Consider the following 18,133-nt stretch of genomic DNA (forward strand, 5'->3'; position numbering starts at 1 on the left):
GGACAAACTCATTGATTATCTTACTAAGAGTTTGGGCCACTTTCTCTTCCTGTTTTCTTAAGCGGGTCTTAAAATACCTGATGATTTGAAACATTGAATCTGTGGAATGTCACCTCACCTATCGAAAGCGAATGTCAAAAACGTTATGTTACTGACCGTGGAATTCGCCCGTAAAGATAAATTAACAAAAAACACAAAAAAGTGGTGAAATATCCCCGTTAGGATACTTTTGAATGAACATTATAGCATCTTAAAATCTCTAGGTTTGAGAGACTTTTGGAAACAAACTGAATTCTTCTATGATTCTATGATATGTGACGACACAATCCACGAGCTCTATAACCTATACTATACTATAACCTATACTATACTATAACCTATACTATAACCTATACTATACTGCACTGTGGCAAATGTATGTTTTATTATTAGGATTAAGAATCGTCAGGTTATAAAGCTCTCATAACCTGACGATTCTTGACCTTTTTTATTTATTTGATGACTAATACTAACTTCCTCTTCAGCCACCAATTCTCCCATTTTACTTGCTTTTTCTTGTATCTTGTGAAATCAATTGCGTCTGCTCACTGTCGCTCTGAGTTGTGTCGGACCCCGGGAAGCGACAAAATGGCCGGCGTCCAAACCCCGGCTCCTTGACCCTGAAGTGCCTCTTTGCTCCGCATGTGGCGTCCCTTCTGCCGATGCGAGATGGAGCAGCGAGGGGTCAGGAAGTGTCGCTCAGTCCCTCCGACCGATGCGCTGCAGTGTGTGCGTGCCCACAGGTTTGCTGTGTCTTTGAGTCGGGCGGTTGGGCATATGGCGGATGCACGAACCCGGGGGTAAAAGGATCAGACGTGGAGCGTGTGGACCAAGCAGCGGGCTCTGTCGCATCCGGGAAAGGTTAGACTCGAACCAAGGGCTGCCAGTTTTCAGTGGAAGGGGCAGGGCCAAGGGCTCAAGGTGCGACGCCATCTGCAGCGATGAGGGGGTCAGCCGCGCCGGTCAGGTAAAACAAAGCAGGGCACAAAGAAGGCTCGGACAGGATATCACAATGTAAACGTCTGACCACTGACCCGCCGCTTTTGGAGAGCTAAAGAGGTTGTTGTCCTGAAGTTTGGGACTTGTTTTCAAGGGAAAGAGGTCGGGGTCAAAAGAGGAAAGGTCAGAGTGAGAGCAATAAAACTAAACTTTACTTTAGAATTGCAAAACAACAAACTTTTGAAGCAGTTAATTACTAATGTTTAACTCGATTACAGAAGGAACTTTATTCTCAATAATCATTTTGATTCCATAATGATAATAAACCGATGCTGCAAAAATTTAAAGGGTCCAATAGAGATAGAGAATATGTATTGACACAAGTTAAATGTGAATAATTATCTGGGTATGTTTTTGGCAACCGTGGGTCAAATCCAGTAAATGTATTTATTCACATCGACATTGTAGTGATTTCTATTTTGCTATGGCCTACTTTACTTTACTAGTTACTTATGTTCTCACCAAACCGGAGACAGAATGTTCAGACCATTATAGAAATCCTGGGACTTCACGAGCACGAGAACAAAATATTACTCCACCACCTTAAGCTTTAATGAAGACCCAGTTGGACAAAACTTTGAGGTATAATTTAGCCACTACAGAGAAGCTATTTAACTTCCAGTGTTTCTATTTTAAGTTGTGCCAAATTCTGTCCTAATTTCCAAGTGCACCCTTCATATATTTTGCCTTAATTACCATTAATCACTCTGTGTCTCTATAGGTCACTTCAACTATACGTATTCTGTACAGTCTGAAGATTTATTTGAAATTGAAAAATGAATGAATTCCATAGGATATTTTCCTTCAAGGTGACGTAGCGTTGTCGTAGCTTTAACTTCAGACGAGGCCAGAGCAGATTTCTATAGATAAATGCAGTTGTTTTGACCTTGTTTATGATAATATCACTGACGTCTCCAAGCTTATTCACAGAAATAAATAATCAAAATCCATAAATCTTCTTATGATATAATGTACTCATAATATATGTTGTATTTGCGTTGGCTTGTATTATCTCTGTACAGTATATCACAAAAGCATCAATAGAAATAAATATACTAAAGATATTGCAGAACGCCAAGGTTCTTCATCTGACAGAAATTTACTTTTTAATAATAATGAAAACTTTGAAAAAAGCTTGATTCTTATTCATGATTTTCCTTTATTCAGTTTAATTTAGCCTTGTCTTGGTTTTGTATCTGTTAAGTTTTATTTTAATGGAGTTCGATTGATCCATTAAGGAACATTTTGGTTGTTTTATTCCTTAAAATTATATCCAAATTTTGCAATACTGTCATTTCCAATATTGCGCAGCCCTAGTTTGCATTTCACTCGCATTGTAGTAGCACACCACCTAAAGACCATAGTCGCTGGCTTTCGTGCACCTTTCCTCCCATTTCAAACGATTTGCCTCATACATGTTTAGCACATTGCATGACGCTAACATCAAGACCACGCGTGCAACACTTTGGGGATGAAACCCTATATTTTGATGCTCCGTGCACCCTTAGGACTTCCCTGACGTTAAACTGTTGCCTACATTGGAGCTTACAGCCTCGGCGCGTTTATTTCCCTACTCATTTATTCATTAGACGAGGTGCTATCTGCGCCCGATCGCTGGTCCAATTAGGCCCGTGGTGCTTCGCCCGCTCGTCCCGTTAGCAACAGGAGACGGATGGGTTGGGAGTGAAAGAATGGCTGTCCGCTCATATTCATTTGGTTTGTCCATCTCGCGGCGGCTTCAGTCGTCCTCTCCCCGCCATGCTCTGATGTGTGATAAGATAGCGTAGTCCCTCATATCCTGTTTCTAATACAGATCGATGAGGAGGGGTGATGGAAAGGAGAGAGGAGAAAGTGCACGGCGGGCGGGGGGCGGGCGGGCTGCGTGGGGGGGAGGGTTGGGGATATCTGAAGAGGAAATTAGGATTCAGAAAAGAGGACATCACTCCGATCACATCTGTGTTCATTTGGCCCATCTCACAGTCATGCGTGCGCGGCCTGCGCTGCTGTATACGCGCGCCGGACCGTCTCAATATTTCAGTGCCAGAAAGGAAGCCATTTCTGCTCCGTGATTGAGTGAGTCGCCTGTTCTCCTCCAGTGGATACAGACAGTACGCCCATTTACTCTAGAGTGACTTTTTATTGTGGGATTTTTACTTCAGTTTTTTTTTTTTCATAAAGTGCGGTTGCGGTGCGGGAGGGGCGGAGTAGCGGGCTATTAAGCAATTATGGCAAGTTGGATAAATGCTGTGTTAATGTTTTGAAAATACATGCTTTTTTTTTCTCCCCTCCTCATTTGATCAATTTACTAAATGCAAAGCGAGCAGGCGATCATCTTTATAATGAAAAGAAGTCAAGATGTATGGATTGTCTAATAAAAGGAATGGAAGCGAAATGTCAGTGTGTCAGCCTTGTAATTAGAGGTCATTGTCTTCTTTAATTTACCCTGTCTAAAGCAGCGCTGATGGAATTAGCCAGTCCTGTGTTTTGCCTTTTGTCAGTGGAGGATTTAAATTGGCCTTTTTGTTCTTCTACTACTACAAAAATGTGTTTTCAAGACATAAGTGCAAGATTAAGAGGATAAATGTGATTGTGTACTGTGTGTAACTTCCTGCCACCTGCACTTCTTCAGATGTTTTATTTATTTATATTATAATTATGATATTAAATTGAACATTAAACATTGATTTCCATGGAAAGTAGTTATATGTCAGATCTGTGGCGAGGCGATCCCGCTCTCAGCAAAAATGCATTGTTTACAGTTTACAAGTGTACAATAAGTTTAAAGGACACATTATTTTAGTTATTTGTATTTTTATATGCTTTTAGACATGCTCTTGATTACTTCTGCTTTAGCATGTCATGTTTTAGAACTTTAAATGATATATCTATTGAAAGCACACATTGTTTTATATCCCTGAGCTGTTGCCTCTTCAGGAGTTGTCTTAGAGCTCCATCTACTGGCTGTTGAAGGAATTACAAACGCTCTTGACATGCTGATGCTAGCACACAGTAAACACAATGACCAGAACGAGTCTGGCAATGATTTATGGACTTCAAAACGGCACCAAAGATCACGAAATTGGGAAATTTGAAACTGAGTGTTTTTCCGAGGCTCAGAGGGAGAGGACTTACAAAACAGACTCATCAAACATGCGTGAATGAAGCTAAATACAACTCTAGATATGTTTCAGATTAGGGAACAATGTTACAACATGGCTAAAAGCTCAGAGCAAAATGTGCATAGTTGTGTCCTTTAATGCCATACTGAGGAGCATTTCGGGCGGTGCAATTACACCGTCATGGAGACAAGCAGGTAGTAGACCTCCACCAGAAACGATACATACACCTTCAAGGCTGCTAATAAATCAACATGTGTCTCCGGATATTGTCACCGCACATGCAGAGCTCAATATAAAACCAATTATTTGCGCGCTATAATAATAAGACTAGAATTATTCATTATGTATAATTGCCTCATATGCCTTCATGGCGCTGTTGCCCTTTCCCTCAACACGCTAACGCCTCACGTTGTTTAACCTTTTAAAGTCGTGTTAACTCGGATGTACTTTCACCACGCATGCGCCCCGCTCTCGTCTGATACTCAGGAGACAAACGAGTACAAGTTTCCCAGTGCAAAGAGGGGGTTTTCAGGTACAGGGGCGGCTCGCTGATGAGACTTGAATAACCTGTGTGTTGCAGTCAATTACAGTCGGGTTGCGTCAGCCGGGTGATGAGATCCCGTCGGGGGTTTGGAGAGACTGCACTTGTTGTCGATGCCGCGCAATAAGAAACATACGTAGGGGGACGTTGCAGACAGCCACCCCGGGCCCCAGGGCAACAGCCAGACGCCCCACTTACGTCTCCTTTTGTCCTGGGACGACCGGCGATCTGAGCCAGCAGCACTGCCTTCACAAACTTCACTGCTTTATTTATAGACTGCTTCCGCCTAAGTGGATATTATGTGGTAAGTCTGAAGTGGACTGAATATTAACAACCCGAAGCAGTGTCTCCGTATAACATGTGCTCGGCGAGTCTGTGCGGCAAAGACACAGGAAAGAGAGCTGAAGGAATCTATCGCTCTGCTCTGCTCCGTCCATCTTTTTTATATAATAGTGGTAATACCAGGAGTGATACCTCTGATGTTAGTCTATCTGACAGACTGGCTTATGATAAAAAGAATACATGTTTACCTAATCGTCCCGTGTGGTCAAAGTTCGTAGGTCTATCGTTGACCCCTTCCTGTTATAAAAAAGAATAAAGTTATGTCGGGAAGGTCAGCGGCAAATGCTCCGTCAGATGATTTTAGATGAGTTTTATTTTATCTTTTTATACTTGACAGTTTTGACTGCGCTGTCTTCTTCCTGGTTGGAGAGAGACAATAGCGCCATCTGCGGTCCTATGTCTTCGGGACAGTATACAGGTTCATCGTCCCCGTGGGCACGTTTTCGTCTTTCGTGTGTGTTTGTTGTCCTCAATTCCACTTATGTAAGCTCCATCCCAGTCCATAATGTGATTCTCTCTTGTAAAATGATCAGAAATGGTCGATTTGAGTTGTTTCTGTTCTGCTTCGTAATATCAGAAGACCAAAGGAACCTCATTGGACTATCCTTTATTATAATTTTGGTGGCTGAATCAACATGTTTGACCCTAACCTGCAATATTGCTGCAATCATAGAGCATTTTTGATTAGACTATGTTCTAAAGTGGGAGCCAATCATGATGCATCCTTTTCCTTTGGCTTAGGGTGGTATAAGGTGCAATAAGAGCTAATAACTTATACCGGAACTATTTGTTGCCTATTACAAGATTACAAGAAACCAACCAACTACCAGTGGAATAAATGTTAGAGAGTTTGCAGGAAGTGTGTATAGGGAGACTAAAAGGTAGAAATGCGAAGAGGCAGATGCGTCCTAAACCAATTAGCGCACGGGCCGAGGACAGGGGCGGGTCCCCGCTACAATTACCGCCCTAATTGGGGTCAGAGTTGTTCATTTAGTGGTGAATTAGTACAGTTAATATGCGTTTATCTAGATGGCCAGGGGAGAGGGGAGGGAGAGGAGTGTTAGCGCACGTCCGTGTCTATGTCTCTCTGAGCACTTTGTGTAATTTTAACTTGTATTGCAAGAGATTACACTGAAAAGACATGCAAGAGGCCATTTTCTGCCTTTGGTGCAATTAGATGAAGAGCAGCTGCTTCAATGGGAGATGCAGGCGTGTGAATGGGCAATGATAAGGATGGCTTGAGATGGAACAACGGAGAGGCGCGACAATAGGAAAAAGCAACGGTTCTGATAGCTGGAACATTTTGAAAAGAGACTAAATATAAAAGTAGTAGCCTCCATTCAGGGAGCAGCCAAAGCATTGCTCGACAGCTGTACGACTAAAACTAAAAATTCTGCTTGTGGTAGAAATTGACTGAATAATTCATAATTGCAGATGATATTTTTCAATAAAGGGACCAGTTTTCTACTAGTCGGAGAGAGATTGATTTTAATACAACTTTAAAATGCCAAACTTTTAAAAGTAAAACGTGTAAAACAATATCCCATGATCCTTAATATCTATTAGCTCTTCAAATATAGCAATATCCAGGTTAAAGCTTTGTGGCTGAAGTATGGCATTAAATATATATATACTGTATATGTATATGTATATATATATATATATATATATAATATATATATATATATATATATATATATGTGTGTATATATATATATATATATATATATATATATATATATATATATGTGTGTGTATATATATATATATATATATATATATATATATATATATATATATATATATATATATATATATATATATATATATATATATATATATATATATATATATATATATATATATATATATATATATATATAGCATCTATTTCATTCCTGGCACTTTTATAATATCTAAAAAACATTTGATCTTACTTATTCCACTGTATGTAACTTTGCTTGCTGGCATCACTTGCTTGTTTTCCATTGCTGTGGAACATTCCGGGCAAAAAAATACGATCTTTATGGAGGCAAAGTGACATTTTTAACTTGCGCTATAATGTTTTTGTTGTGAAGTTTTGCATTGGTCTTCACCAGCTTAAGCCTATAGATTTAGACTTGGTTTGATGCTGGTTTGTACCTAGTTTTGCGTCTGTTTTAGTTTGACTGGACTTGGTGCACACAATAGCGTCAAACCGCCACTGAAATGTACATGAGTGGAGGCCATTTACTTTGAGCGAGCTGTCGTCCAGTGGCGTCAATCCGCTTTTCTAAGAGCAGAAAGAGAATACGCATCAGAACAGCTTGAATATTTAAGCGGCAACACGTCCCCTAAGGAGCCAGAGAAAAGCGCCATACAACAGGCTTCAGATGCAGAATAGACACTTGAAGATGGCAAAAGATTTAAGGTGTGAGTGGACAGTTACTCATTGATGTGGCGTTGTGGGGGGGAGGAAAAAGGTGGTGGTGATTCATGTTCGGACAGTAAGTGGTTCCCAACATAAGCGTTCAGACAGAAATACAATGCTTTCGTGAGGAGGAAGTGGAGGGGAATATTTATGGGTGTCGGAGTTAAAAGGTGTAAATGGGTTTGAGAAAGGTAACAAGGTACAATGGAATTTAATAATCTTCTGCTGTTAAATGCATATGTGCAGTGTAAAGTGTTGCGGTCTATTAAAAGAAACGGTAGTAGAACGTGTGAATAAGGTGAAATGAATGCATAAGTTTAATTGGAAAATGGAAATGATTTTCTGGGTGTGATTTGATGGAGTGTTGAATATGCGGATTAACTACTAATTAATATGTGGAAAAACTACATTTCTCAGTTGAAATTACTGTCCAATAGAGGTTTAGTTGTTTTGGGTAGTGACCGAAAGGACAAGATCGCGGATACAAGCGGTCGAAATGAGTTTCCTTCACCGGGTGGCTGAGCGCTCCCTTAGAGATAGGGTGAGGAGCTCAGTCACACAGGAGGAGCTCGGAGTAGAGCCCCTGCTCCTCCACGTCGAGAGGAGCCGGCTGAGGTGGCTCGGGCATCTGTTCCGGATGCTTCCTGGGCGCTTTTTGTTTCGGGCATGTCCCACCGGGAAGAGGCCCCGTGGAAGACCCAGAACACTTTGGAGGGACTGTGTCTCTCGGCTGGCCTGGGATCCCCCCGGAGGAGTTGGAAGAAGTGTCTGGGGAAAGGGAAGTCTGGGAGTCCCTGCTTAGACTGCTGCCCCCGTGACCTGGCCCCGGATAAAGCAGTAGAAGATGGATGGACAAATGGATAGATGGATGGAAAGATTAGAATGCAGAAAAAGGGAATTCAATAAATGAATAAATCGCCCGTACATTGTCAGTTTTATGATGAAAACTCAATCCGCTTCAGAAGAATGCAGATGTGATTGTGATGCGATTGTGGATATCAGTCAATGGCGTTACAAGTGACGTCGAATGCCAGCTAAAGCAAGACTAACACAGACTCCTTGCGGCACATTTTTAAATATTCTCTTTGAATCCTGGATTGATTCCTTTGGACCGCTGCTCGATCAAAGCAAAGAGTCACCACCTTTTGCTTTTGATCTGTCAGTTTATCCTGATTCATTTTTTGTCATGCCTGTGTTTGATGCTCTTTTGTGCATACTGTCAAATCAAGTTGAACTATAAGAATAAATTAAACCTTATTCAGAACAGAAAGTATTGAGGATTATAAACCCATTATCAATCTAAATTATGGGAGTAAACCCAGTTAAAAAATACTTTGGTTTGTTATTTTTTAAGACAAAGAAACACAGTATCTACAAAGAAGAGATGATGGATTTCATTAATTGATTGAATACAAGACAAAAATGTGTCTTTTCTTAGAAACGAACAAACCAGAGCGTCCAAAAAGAAGACGTGACACATTTCATGAATAGGTCCATAAAAGTCCTGAACAAAATTGAAACACAGTTAATATGTATAAAAGAAAAGACACCATCCAGTAATTTAGCTCTCAGTTTTGAGGACCAGAACCAGAGCCAATATCCTTCAGAATAAGATTGGATATGTAACTTTTCTGATGGAGGGTCCGCCACCTGCTTGCTTTCACGGAGATGCTATTGCTTTGCCGGGAATATTCGGCATGATTACATGATTTATCTTCATGGAGAAAAGTAGATGACGCTACCAGACCAAGAATGCATGTTTTGTAAGGTATTTGTATGCAAGGAACACACATGTAATTGAATAAATGCCAAAAGCAATAATATCTCCATGGAGACAAGCAGGTAGAGGACACACACATTGCACCAGCAGTATGAGCACAGTATCAGCAGTTAAGACTAAACCAGAGCTAAACTAGAGCTAAACTAGAGCTAAACCAGAGCTAAACCAGAGCTAAACTAGAGCTAAACCAGAGCTAAACCAGAGCTAAACCAGAGCTAAACCAGAGCTAAACCAGAGCTAAACTAGAGCTAAACTAGAGCTAAACCAGAGCTAAACCAGAGCTAAACTAGAGCTAAACCAGAGCTAAACCAGGCCATAACTGGTCCGTGTGTTCCTCGTTCCACATTCTCTTTTCTATAAACCACGGATTGCCACGGTTTCACCTCTTTTTTTTATCTGTCTATCTTTCCTCATTCATTTCATGTTATATGTGCTTTTTTAGCTGCATCTTTCCCCTTACATGGTTTCCGGTGAGCTCTTTGCCTCTCTGAATTATGCATCGAGATTGCATATAAACCTTCATGAAGCAACTGATCTATTTTTAATAGTTTGCTTGTTAAACCTGCTTCCCTGTGATCGACTCCACGCATGCACTTTTTTTTTTTTTTACTCCCCTTCTTCTCACCTAAAAATCATTACAAGTGTGAAATCACAGAATAAATAGCAACAGGCATCGAAAAACCCTTGTATTCCTCTTGTCAAAAACCCTGTGAGTTTATTCCACAGTCTTTATTGGCATGGCATTTTGTTCAGCGTTCCCATCTGAGCTCCAAAACAGTAATTACAGCAATTATGATCTGAAAAAGAAAAGGTTCAACGTGACGGCACCAAAAAAAAACGGCTAAATGCAACAATTTTCAGCACTTTTTTTATTTTTTTTGAATTATGAACTAACAACGTCACAAGCGTAAAGGCCATGTCAAGAAACGGTTACAGCTGCTCGTCTGTCTTTGTGTGCCTTGCTGCAAAGAAAACCTGTTGCAGATGCTTCTCGCGTCGCGGCGGCAAAGGAGTAAGAGTGCCCCCTATTGGCTGAAGACGGGCGCCGAAAGGAGAGGTGGGGACAGAAGAGGAGACTTGCAGGCACAGACGAGCAGGCACGCACAATACGCTGACTGTCGCCCCGTCTGCCGCAGTTCTTGGGGATGACCCAGATTGAGAACCACAATGGCGAGCACTATTCCTAACCGTCGCCCGCTGATTCAATAGGCAATCTTTCTATCGACTGCGCTGGGCGTGATAGCATCTCAGCCCGGTCAGTGTGTGCGCGCCTGCATTATCTACAAGGAGAGGGGACAGGCGGCTGATAAGAAGAAAGGGGATGGAGGAGGAGGAGGAGGAGGAGGGGGGGAAAAAAGGGGCATTCAAGGTAAAAAGATACAAAGGCATGAAGGTCAGATTGATGAGAGAGTCCGGGCCAAAGGGAGAAAATATAAGAGAGAAGTGACGGCAGAGTCTGGTGATGTGTAGACGGACATTAACGTCAAGCTGCGTTTCACGAGAGCATTAAAATACTCAATTAAATCATGTTCAACCCAAAATTTGGGTTGAACATGATTTAATTGAGTATTTTGAAGAAAAGAAAAGGAAAACTAGGCTTACATCAAATAGGATTGACACAACAACAATAAAACAAAGAGGAAGTGTAACGCGAAAGGTAGAACTTATCAGTGCAATAGGATAGTAGTAGAAATAACACTGTTAGTAAAAGTGTATGTCCAACACAGAGTATTTATATTTTCATGCTATTATCTTACAATATTGTTCTGAAGTAAAGTGTAAAAAAAAGGTAAATCCAAACTAAACCAGGTCTAAACTATGACTCTATCATAAATAAACTGGGTGTAGTTACTTAACATTTACATTACATTTTGAACCCTCACGAACTCCCAGAAGAAATGTGCGACTAAACTAAAACCATTTCAGCTACTTTTGGACCAAGACGAAACAAAAAAAAGGGAGACTTCCACTTTAATGTGAAGGTTGGAATTTCCAAAACGAATATGTGCAAAAAAATGACAGTTTTCCATTTTGCTCATCCAAACGAATAAGCCAAGTTTTGTTTTTGATATATTTTATACTCAATTTTCTGTGTGCACAGTAATCACATACAAATTGCAACTGAACTCTAAAATGAAACTGGACTAGAACAGAACTAAACAGGGGCTGGAACCAGACAAAACCAAGTCCACATTAGGCCTAAAATGTGCTCAATTTAGGACCAAATGTCGACAGATGTGAAAGCACCATAAGAACCCAGAAGCACGTTGAACCATTTGAACCATGTGACCTGTCTCCACCCTCCCCATGGCAACATCAGAAAGTGTGGACTGAAAACAAGTGAGAAGGAAAGACAGGAACGCGAGGTGGAAACAAAACGAAACAGCAGCAGCGATCGGAGACATGGTGTGAATGAGACTTGCCCCCGCGGCAAATCCTAAAGCCGCATTCTTAAATTCTGTCGCCCCTGTGAGCGCAAACCCTCGGCAGGACGAGGCAAATTGAAGAGAAATGTACTCGTATGCAGGTGTCGTCTGTGGAAATACACTCACACCTACGTACGGTGTAGGAAACGATAGGGCTGCTGCTTTCTCTCCAGGTTCAGTGGAGCAGACGTTGAGTAGTATAGATGTGGAAATGCACTGAAAACCCAGGCTACATCTCCGTATTGTAAATGCACATGAGAAAATATATACATGCATTCGGTTCGGTCCCTAAATCGAGGGTGATGTCATGACTTACACAAGATAAGATCACTTTATTGTCCTTTTGCATCCTATTCACTAGAAATACATAACAAAACAGCATGTTCACACCAGCAGAACGAGAATTCTAAAGCCCTAACATAGATCAGGCAGTGCAAACACTTCACACTTCAACGATTAACCAAAGTAGGGGGGTTTTCAGAATCAAAATGTTTCAAATAAGTGTTCCCTTTCATCACAATGTTTCAGTTTGCTCTACATTGTGACAAAATCCCAACAAGGTCTTGAGAAGCTTAAGTTTATCCAAGCATTGTTTAAGCTTTATAGACATAGTGGTAAAAAAAACAAAAAGTGACAAAAGCTTTTAATTTACAAATCCGCAGACCTTTAATTTCAGTGACAGAATGGCTCGCATATGAATTTTAATAACCATAGCATTATATAAAGAAAGACCAAAAAAAACAACTTCCACTTATCGTCACTCTGCCGCTTTTAGTCTCGTGTTTTTTGGGGGTTGTGTTTCTCCCGCGTTTGTTTCTTGTTCTCTTGTTTACGGGGGAGGAGAGGTTTGGCAGCGGGATAAGGAGGTGAGAAACACACGAGGAGAGTAAAGAGCTGACAAAGTCTTCTATAGCTGCACCCCACAATAACACACAATAACACAAGCCAGGACAAAAGCTGGGGAGAAGGGTAGGTGAGTCGCAATCTGTCACCTGTTCTGCACGACGAGGTGTAAAGGCTCTCGAATAAAGCGCCGCAGGAGCTGTCAGAGTCAAAGTCGAGCACTGAGAGGTTCGGGGTGGAACCGCTGAAGACCGACCCACAGACGAGTCTTTAAAAGTTTTATAATTGTGCATTTTTGTACGATCTGGCTTAAACCCTGGCAGTGGAGAGGCGTTTTGTAGAGCCATTAAAAAGGTTTCGCACACGTCGCATTTACATTGTAAGACTGAAAACATGTCGAACTTCCTAAAACGTGGTATAAGGATTGTTGCCTTTCGTGGTTGGATCATGTTGATTTGAACCTGATTTAGTCAGAATTGTCTCCTGTTTTATCATTCATCGTGGTTGAACCTGTAGTAGCGGCGGTAACGTGGCGTTCTGAAGGTAATTTAATGGGGTCTGAAGACGCCAGCAGCTGAATAAATTGATTATTTGATACAGTCCTAGTTGAGACTGGGATTTCATATTATGTCGTTGTCTTTTGATGTATGCTTTAATTTAAGACAGGGGTGGGATTCAATTCTTCTTCCCACTCCTTTTTCGAGCTTGAATGAAAAAAAAACATTTCTAGAATTGTTGTGTTTTGGTGAAATATACTTCTTTGTAACTACTGACTTGCTCAAAATAAAGAATATAAAATGCAATATGGAATTACTTAATACCTGAAAACAGACTTTACCTCGACCTAGCTCTGTAGAAAAAAAGCTGTAAACACACAAAGCACACAAGCTGCGTCTGTGACATCACACTCAGCCTTGTCCCCTCCTTGTCCTCTTCCTCCAGTCTTCGTGAGCTTTCAAGTGCTGGTCCGTGTATTGTCACATGCACTTTCAAGTCGCGTGTCCTCCGTCTCTAAACCGCTCTCCGTTTCTCTCTCCTCTTCCTTTGTGTGCGCAGCCATCAACTTGCTGGGCCTGACATGGCAGCTGAAGCCGTCCGACGGTCCCATGCTCAACAACGGACTGGGAGCGGGTTTGCCTGTCAACAGCGACGTGGCCACGCTGCCCTCCGGAGGCAGAGGTAAGAAGTGACGCAGGTGGCGGCGGCGGGCGAGGTTCTCCGTGACATGGCAGAGTTTACGGTGCATGTGCAGGCGGGAGCGGTGCAGTGTGCAGTGTGCAGTGTGCAGTGTGCAGTGTGCAGTGTGCAGTGTGCAGTGTGCAGTGTGCAGTGTGCAGTGTGCAGTGTGCAGTGTGCAGTGTGCAGTGGGAGTGAACTGGGGTTGACATGGAGAGCTGGGTCGACAGTTCTCTATATCAGGGAGTTTATGGGCTCTTACACTCAAGGCAGAACAGGATTTATCTTGATTTGAGTATTTTTGACTTTCCTAGAATAAAATTGGCGCCTAGAATACGTTTTGTTCTTATGTCAAGTGTAGTAGCATTTTTTTCTATTTTCAAACCAGAAAATATGTGTATTTGTCTTCTTTTTAGTGAGATTTAATTGGTCTAATGGCAATTTTATTTTAACAAAGACAAAATGCATTCAAAACCAGATAAATGTTTGTTTCAAGCACTTAACAACTTCGCTTATTTAAGATAGTAATTTTTTTTCCAGTGTGTTTATGCTATTTTTTTCCTCTTTAAATGCCTTGACAAGCCTTTGGTACAAATAATTACTGTCATATTCCAAAGACTTAACATATAAAAGTGCTAATTAACAGTTGTTTGCAAATGGACTAAAGGAAAATCTCGTATTTACGTTGCTATGGCTGCAATAAAACACTGCATTTAAACAAAGGAGCTATCGCAATGTTGCAGTTATTGTTACATCCCTACGATCTAATCATTCATGAAAGTGCAATAGGACTACGGTTTTATAACGATGTGGAATGATGGTTTCTCTAACTGAAGATAAGATAATCCTTTATAATCTCACATTTGTCCTGGGACGACATCTTCAACAATATCAGTGCTTTTGAATCAACCTCACCATTGAATACAAAAATAGGAGACCAAAAGTAGTAGTAAACTTGTAGTCGTTGAAGTAGTACGAGGGAGAGGACTGATAAAGGAACCAAAACTAATGCAAGAATCACATGTACATACTTGAGTATTAGTAGATGTTCTACGCTCTAACACAGCATACTGTAGATATTTGAACATTTGAAAGTTTAATCTTCAGAATAAATTGCAGCTTTTGCTATTTACTCTACAAACAGTCAAATTGCGACTCAGAAGAATCAATTATGTGGAATCTTGCAGTCACTCAACGTGAAGCTATAACCGTCATAAATACTAACCATAATATCATCGAGTGCATGCTGTCCGTCTCCATGGCTATTGCAAATCAAATGTTTTTCTAAACTTCCAATTAAAATAGTTGTGGTAAATAAGCCTGTTGCACGGATTGAATATATTTGAGTCCGAATTAAATTCAGCAGAAAGCTACGGGCGGCGAGCGAGCGGAGAGAAAGAGAGCATTCAAGGACAGACCAGTGGGATTGGTTAAAAAACTAGATGTTTTAGATTCTGCTCCCGCTGTGAAACATACTAAACCACTCTGGTAGATGATTTTTCACCCAAACAGACTCAGCCCAACTCCAATATTTTCATAATTCATGGCGCAGCAGTAGCAGGGCGATCAGTATGCGATGTTTAACCACAGCACTGGCTGTTGTGGGGCTGTCTTTAAGGCTCCTGTGTGGTTTTCCATCTCCTTTTTCCTCTGCTCCGGCTCCTGCACTCTCTCTGTCTCTCTTTCTGCTCGTGTATTGTGGTATAGGTAGGTGTGGGCTGCTGCTGCTGCTGCTGCTGCTGATGCTGATGCTGATGCTGATGCTGATGCTGATGCTGATGCTGATGCTGATGCTGCTGCTGCTGCTGCACAGTCTATTAATGAGAGCTGTGTTTGTCCGTCTGGGGGAGATGGGCTGTTGTTCTTCTCACTGTTACTTTTATTTCCCTTTTTTTGGCTCACATCGCACGCCTCTGTTGTTGTTTCACTCCATGCCGAGGCAGAGCTCGTCGCTGGATTCTGTCTGCCCCGCACAGAACTCGACAATTTCAGCTCAAACAAATATACATTGTTACACATTATACGAGCTAAAATTTCAAATGTTTTAATGCCATTTTTCTTCGCTGTTTTTTTTTCTTTGTTATTTTTGGATAATGGGTGTTTTTTAGATTTCCAAACTGGCTTAAAAGGTGCAATATGTCACACTTTTGCTTGCCAGTGATCCAAAATACACACTTCTACAATATTTTACAGTGAGTGAGTCTGGTCACGACTCGCTCTGTCGCGCCTTGAGCCAAACTCAGACAGAACCATGCAGTCAGATTTGTTTATTTCAGTGACGCATGAGAGACAGCGGAGCGCATCTCCTCCTCCCTTCTTCTACTCTCACCTCAGATTAACCGCAAAATCTGCAACATTTTTCAGCCCCTGTGATGTGCTTTTTCTCCTCGTAAACAGCCACTTTGGTTTTGATACGGACGGACCGTGCATGACACTGATTGGACGATCCACCTGTCAATCACGGCCGTCTGAACTCGCGCAGATATTGATGTTTGTAAAAGATACAGAGAGATTTCAGGCACATTTTTTACCGCCAGCACAGGATTGATTCATGTGTTTTAACTGCGGTCGCCGCCACAAATCTGCGTTTAATGCCACACTGCAGAACATTTAAGTTAAAAAATAAATAAAACACAGACACCTTTAATTTGCATAATTTTACGACAATTCCATCCGCCAGTTATGATTGTCCTAACAGTTCGAATAAAAACAAATCTTCATACAATGGCAGATAAGTTTGAATAAAATAAGAAGATTAGATTTTTTTGTTTTAAACCAGACAGAAATAAAAAAAAATCTACTACTGAAACTAAATTAATCCAAATTTGTCTAAAACAATCCCACATTAACACGCTGAATTCAAGTCGTTTTAACAGCCCCATGCATATTTATTGTTTGTTGTGCAGCGGGATTCACTTATTCCATTATAAACTGCATCTGCTTTACACATTTGAAGCTAAAGGACGCAGCGGGGCCAATACTCTCCCAATCCATTAGCTCTGAATCTCACCGTGGACTATTTCCCGTAAACCGTGATGATAAACTATTGACTCGGGACGATCGCCGCACGTAATCACAGTTCATGCAGTCTCTTTTCCAGGTCCGTGGGCCGGGCGCAACAGCAGTATAGACACCGGCACCGTGGAGGTCGGGAGGAGGGTGACCCAGGAAGTGCCCCCCGGAGTGTTCTGGCGGTCCCTGCTTCACCTCAGCCAGCCGCAGTTCCTGAAGTTCAACATATCGCTGGGGAAAGACGCGCTGTTCGGGGTCTACATCCGCAAAGGCCTGCCCCCGTCACACGCGCAGGTAAAGACCAGCAAATACTAGTCGATCAAATGAACTGTGCAAAGAGTTAAGTTCATATTCATTGTGTATTTATACTACGATCAGTGAGAATCATAATGCTGACTGCTAACGTTATGCTTCATTTTCATTTAATGCACCAGTAGTGTCATTCCCGAATTTGAGTGCTTGTCGTTAGTTTGACTTATTTTCACCATTAACTCGCCAGAATGAAAACTTTTTCTGTCAGTTGTAGCCTTAGTTGGCCTTAGTCGTTTGAGTGAAATAGAGTTTGTGACGAAAGTTTCATCAAAATCAGTTGACCAGGAAGTTTCTCTGCACTGATCTGTTCGCTCGGGTTTATTAGCAGTTAAGTAAATGCTCATATTCAACTTAAAATATGCATGTTTCAATTTAAAAGTTATGTATCGCGTGCAAGATGTACTTTGTCCACGTACGTGTCGCCGCAGTAAGTAAGGGCACCAACATTTGTTTTTCGAATTCTGGAGCTAAATCACTGTTCCGTATCACTGCGCCGTGGCCATCACCCCAGCAACGGGCGAACAAACAAGAATGGATGGACTAGCTTCATGTAAAACACTGACGTAACTCATATTTTAGACATTTAAAGATCGTGAACAGTATTTCAGTTTGTGTCCGTGGTATAAACGCCTTGAACAACTCGGATTATGCCGTTTTAACCACTTTCATGCCACTTCCTCTCCTCTCCATCCCTTCTCCACCAATTATTTTAGTTTTCCTCTGATTCCCAACTGTCATTTGGGATTAAATATAGTGTTTTAAAGCTTTAAAGTTCTGTTTTTAATCCCACGATCAGCGCAACAATCACCTCAACTTCACCATCTGCTTTGTTTGCGTTTCCTTTGATAACTCGATTGCATAGTTCACGTCTGCCCCTGGCTCTCATATGTTTATCTCTTACAGTATTTGTTTGTTTACTTGACATCTCTTTATATTGTCAGTATGTTCGCATCCGACACTCATTTTAGAGGTCAGAAACGCAAACATAAAAACTTGGGTGAATTCACTTATATGATTCATTGTGGGGGATATTCGAAAAAGCTAATTCTGTCGTGGATTTTCACTTAATTAACTTTCACAGTAATGTAACTTTTACTGCCTCGTATTAATTAGAAGCGACTCCATTAACGCCGG

The 18,133-nt window shown here is 41.3% G+C and overlaps 1 protein-coding gene across 15 annotated transcripts in view; it reads left to right on the forward strand.

Annotated features, from left to right (window-relative positions):
* tenm2a (teneurin transmembrane protein 2a) overlaps window positions 1-18,133 on the forward strand; it is a 308,508-nt gene that overhangs the window by 216,014 nt on the left and 74,361 nt on the right. For all 15 annotated transcript variants that reach the window (XM_072439821.1, XM_072439824.1, XM_072439822.1 and 12 more), the window contains 2 exons: window positions 13,556-13,678; window positions 16,764-16,981. In XM_072439821.1, coding sequence (XP_072295922.1) covers window positions 13,556-13,678; window positions 16,764-16,981 — 341 coding nt within the window. The remainder of the gene's footprint in view (window positions 1-13,555; window positions 13,679-16,763; window positions 16,982-18,133) is intronic.

The sequence above is a fragment of the Eucyclogobius newberryi genome, unplaced genomic scaffold (assembly GCF_026437365.1).
Source record: "Eucyclogobius newberryi isolate DKJ021-1_F unplaced genomic scaffold, fEucNew1.0.hap1 SCAF_11, whole genome shotgun sequence".
In the NCBI taxonomy this organism is placed as follows: Eukaryota; Metazoa; Chordata; class Actinopteri; order Gobiiformes; family Gobiidae; genus Eucyclogobius; species Eucyclogobius newberryi.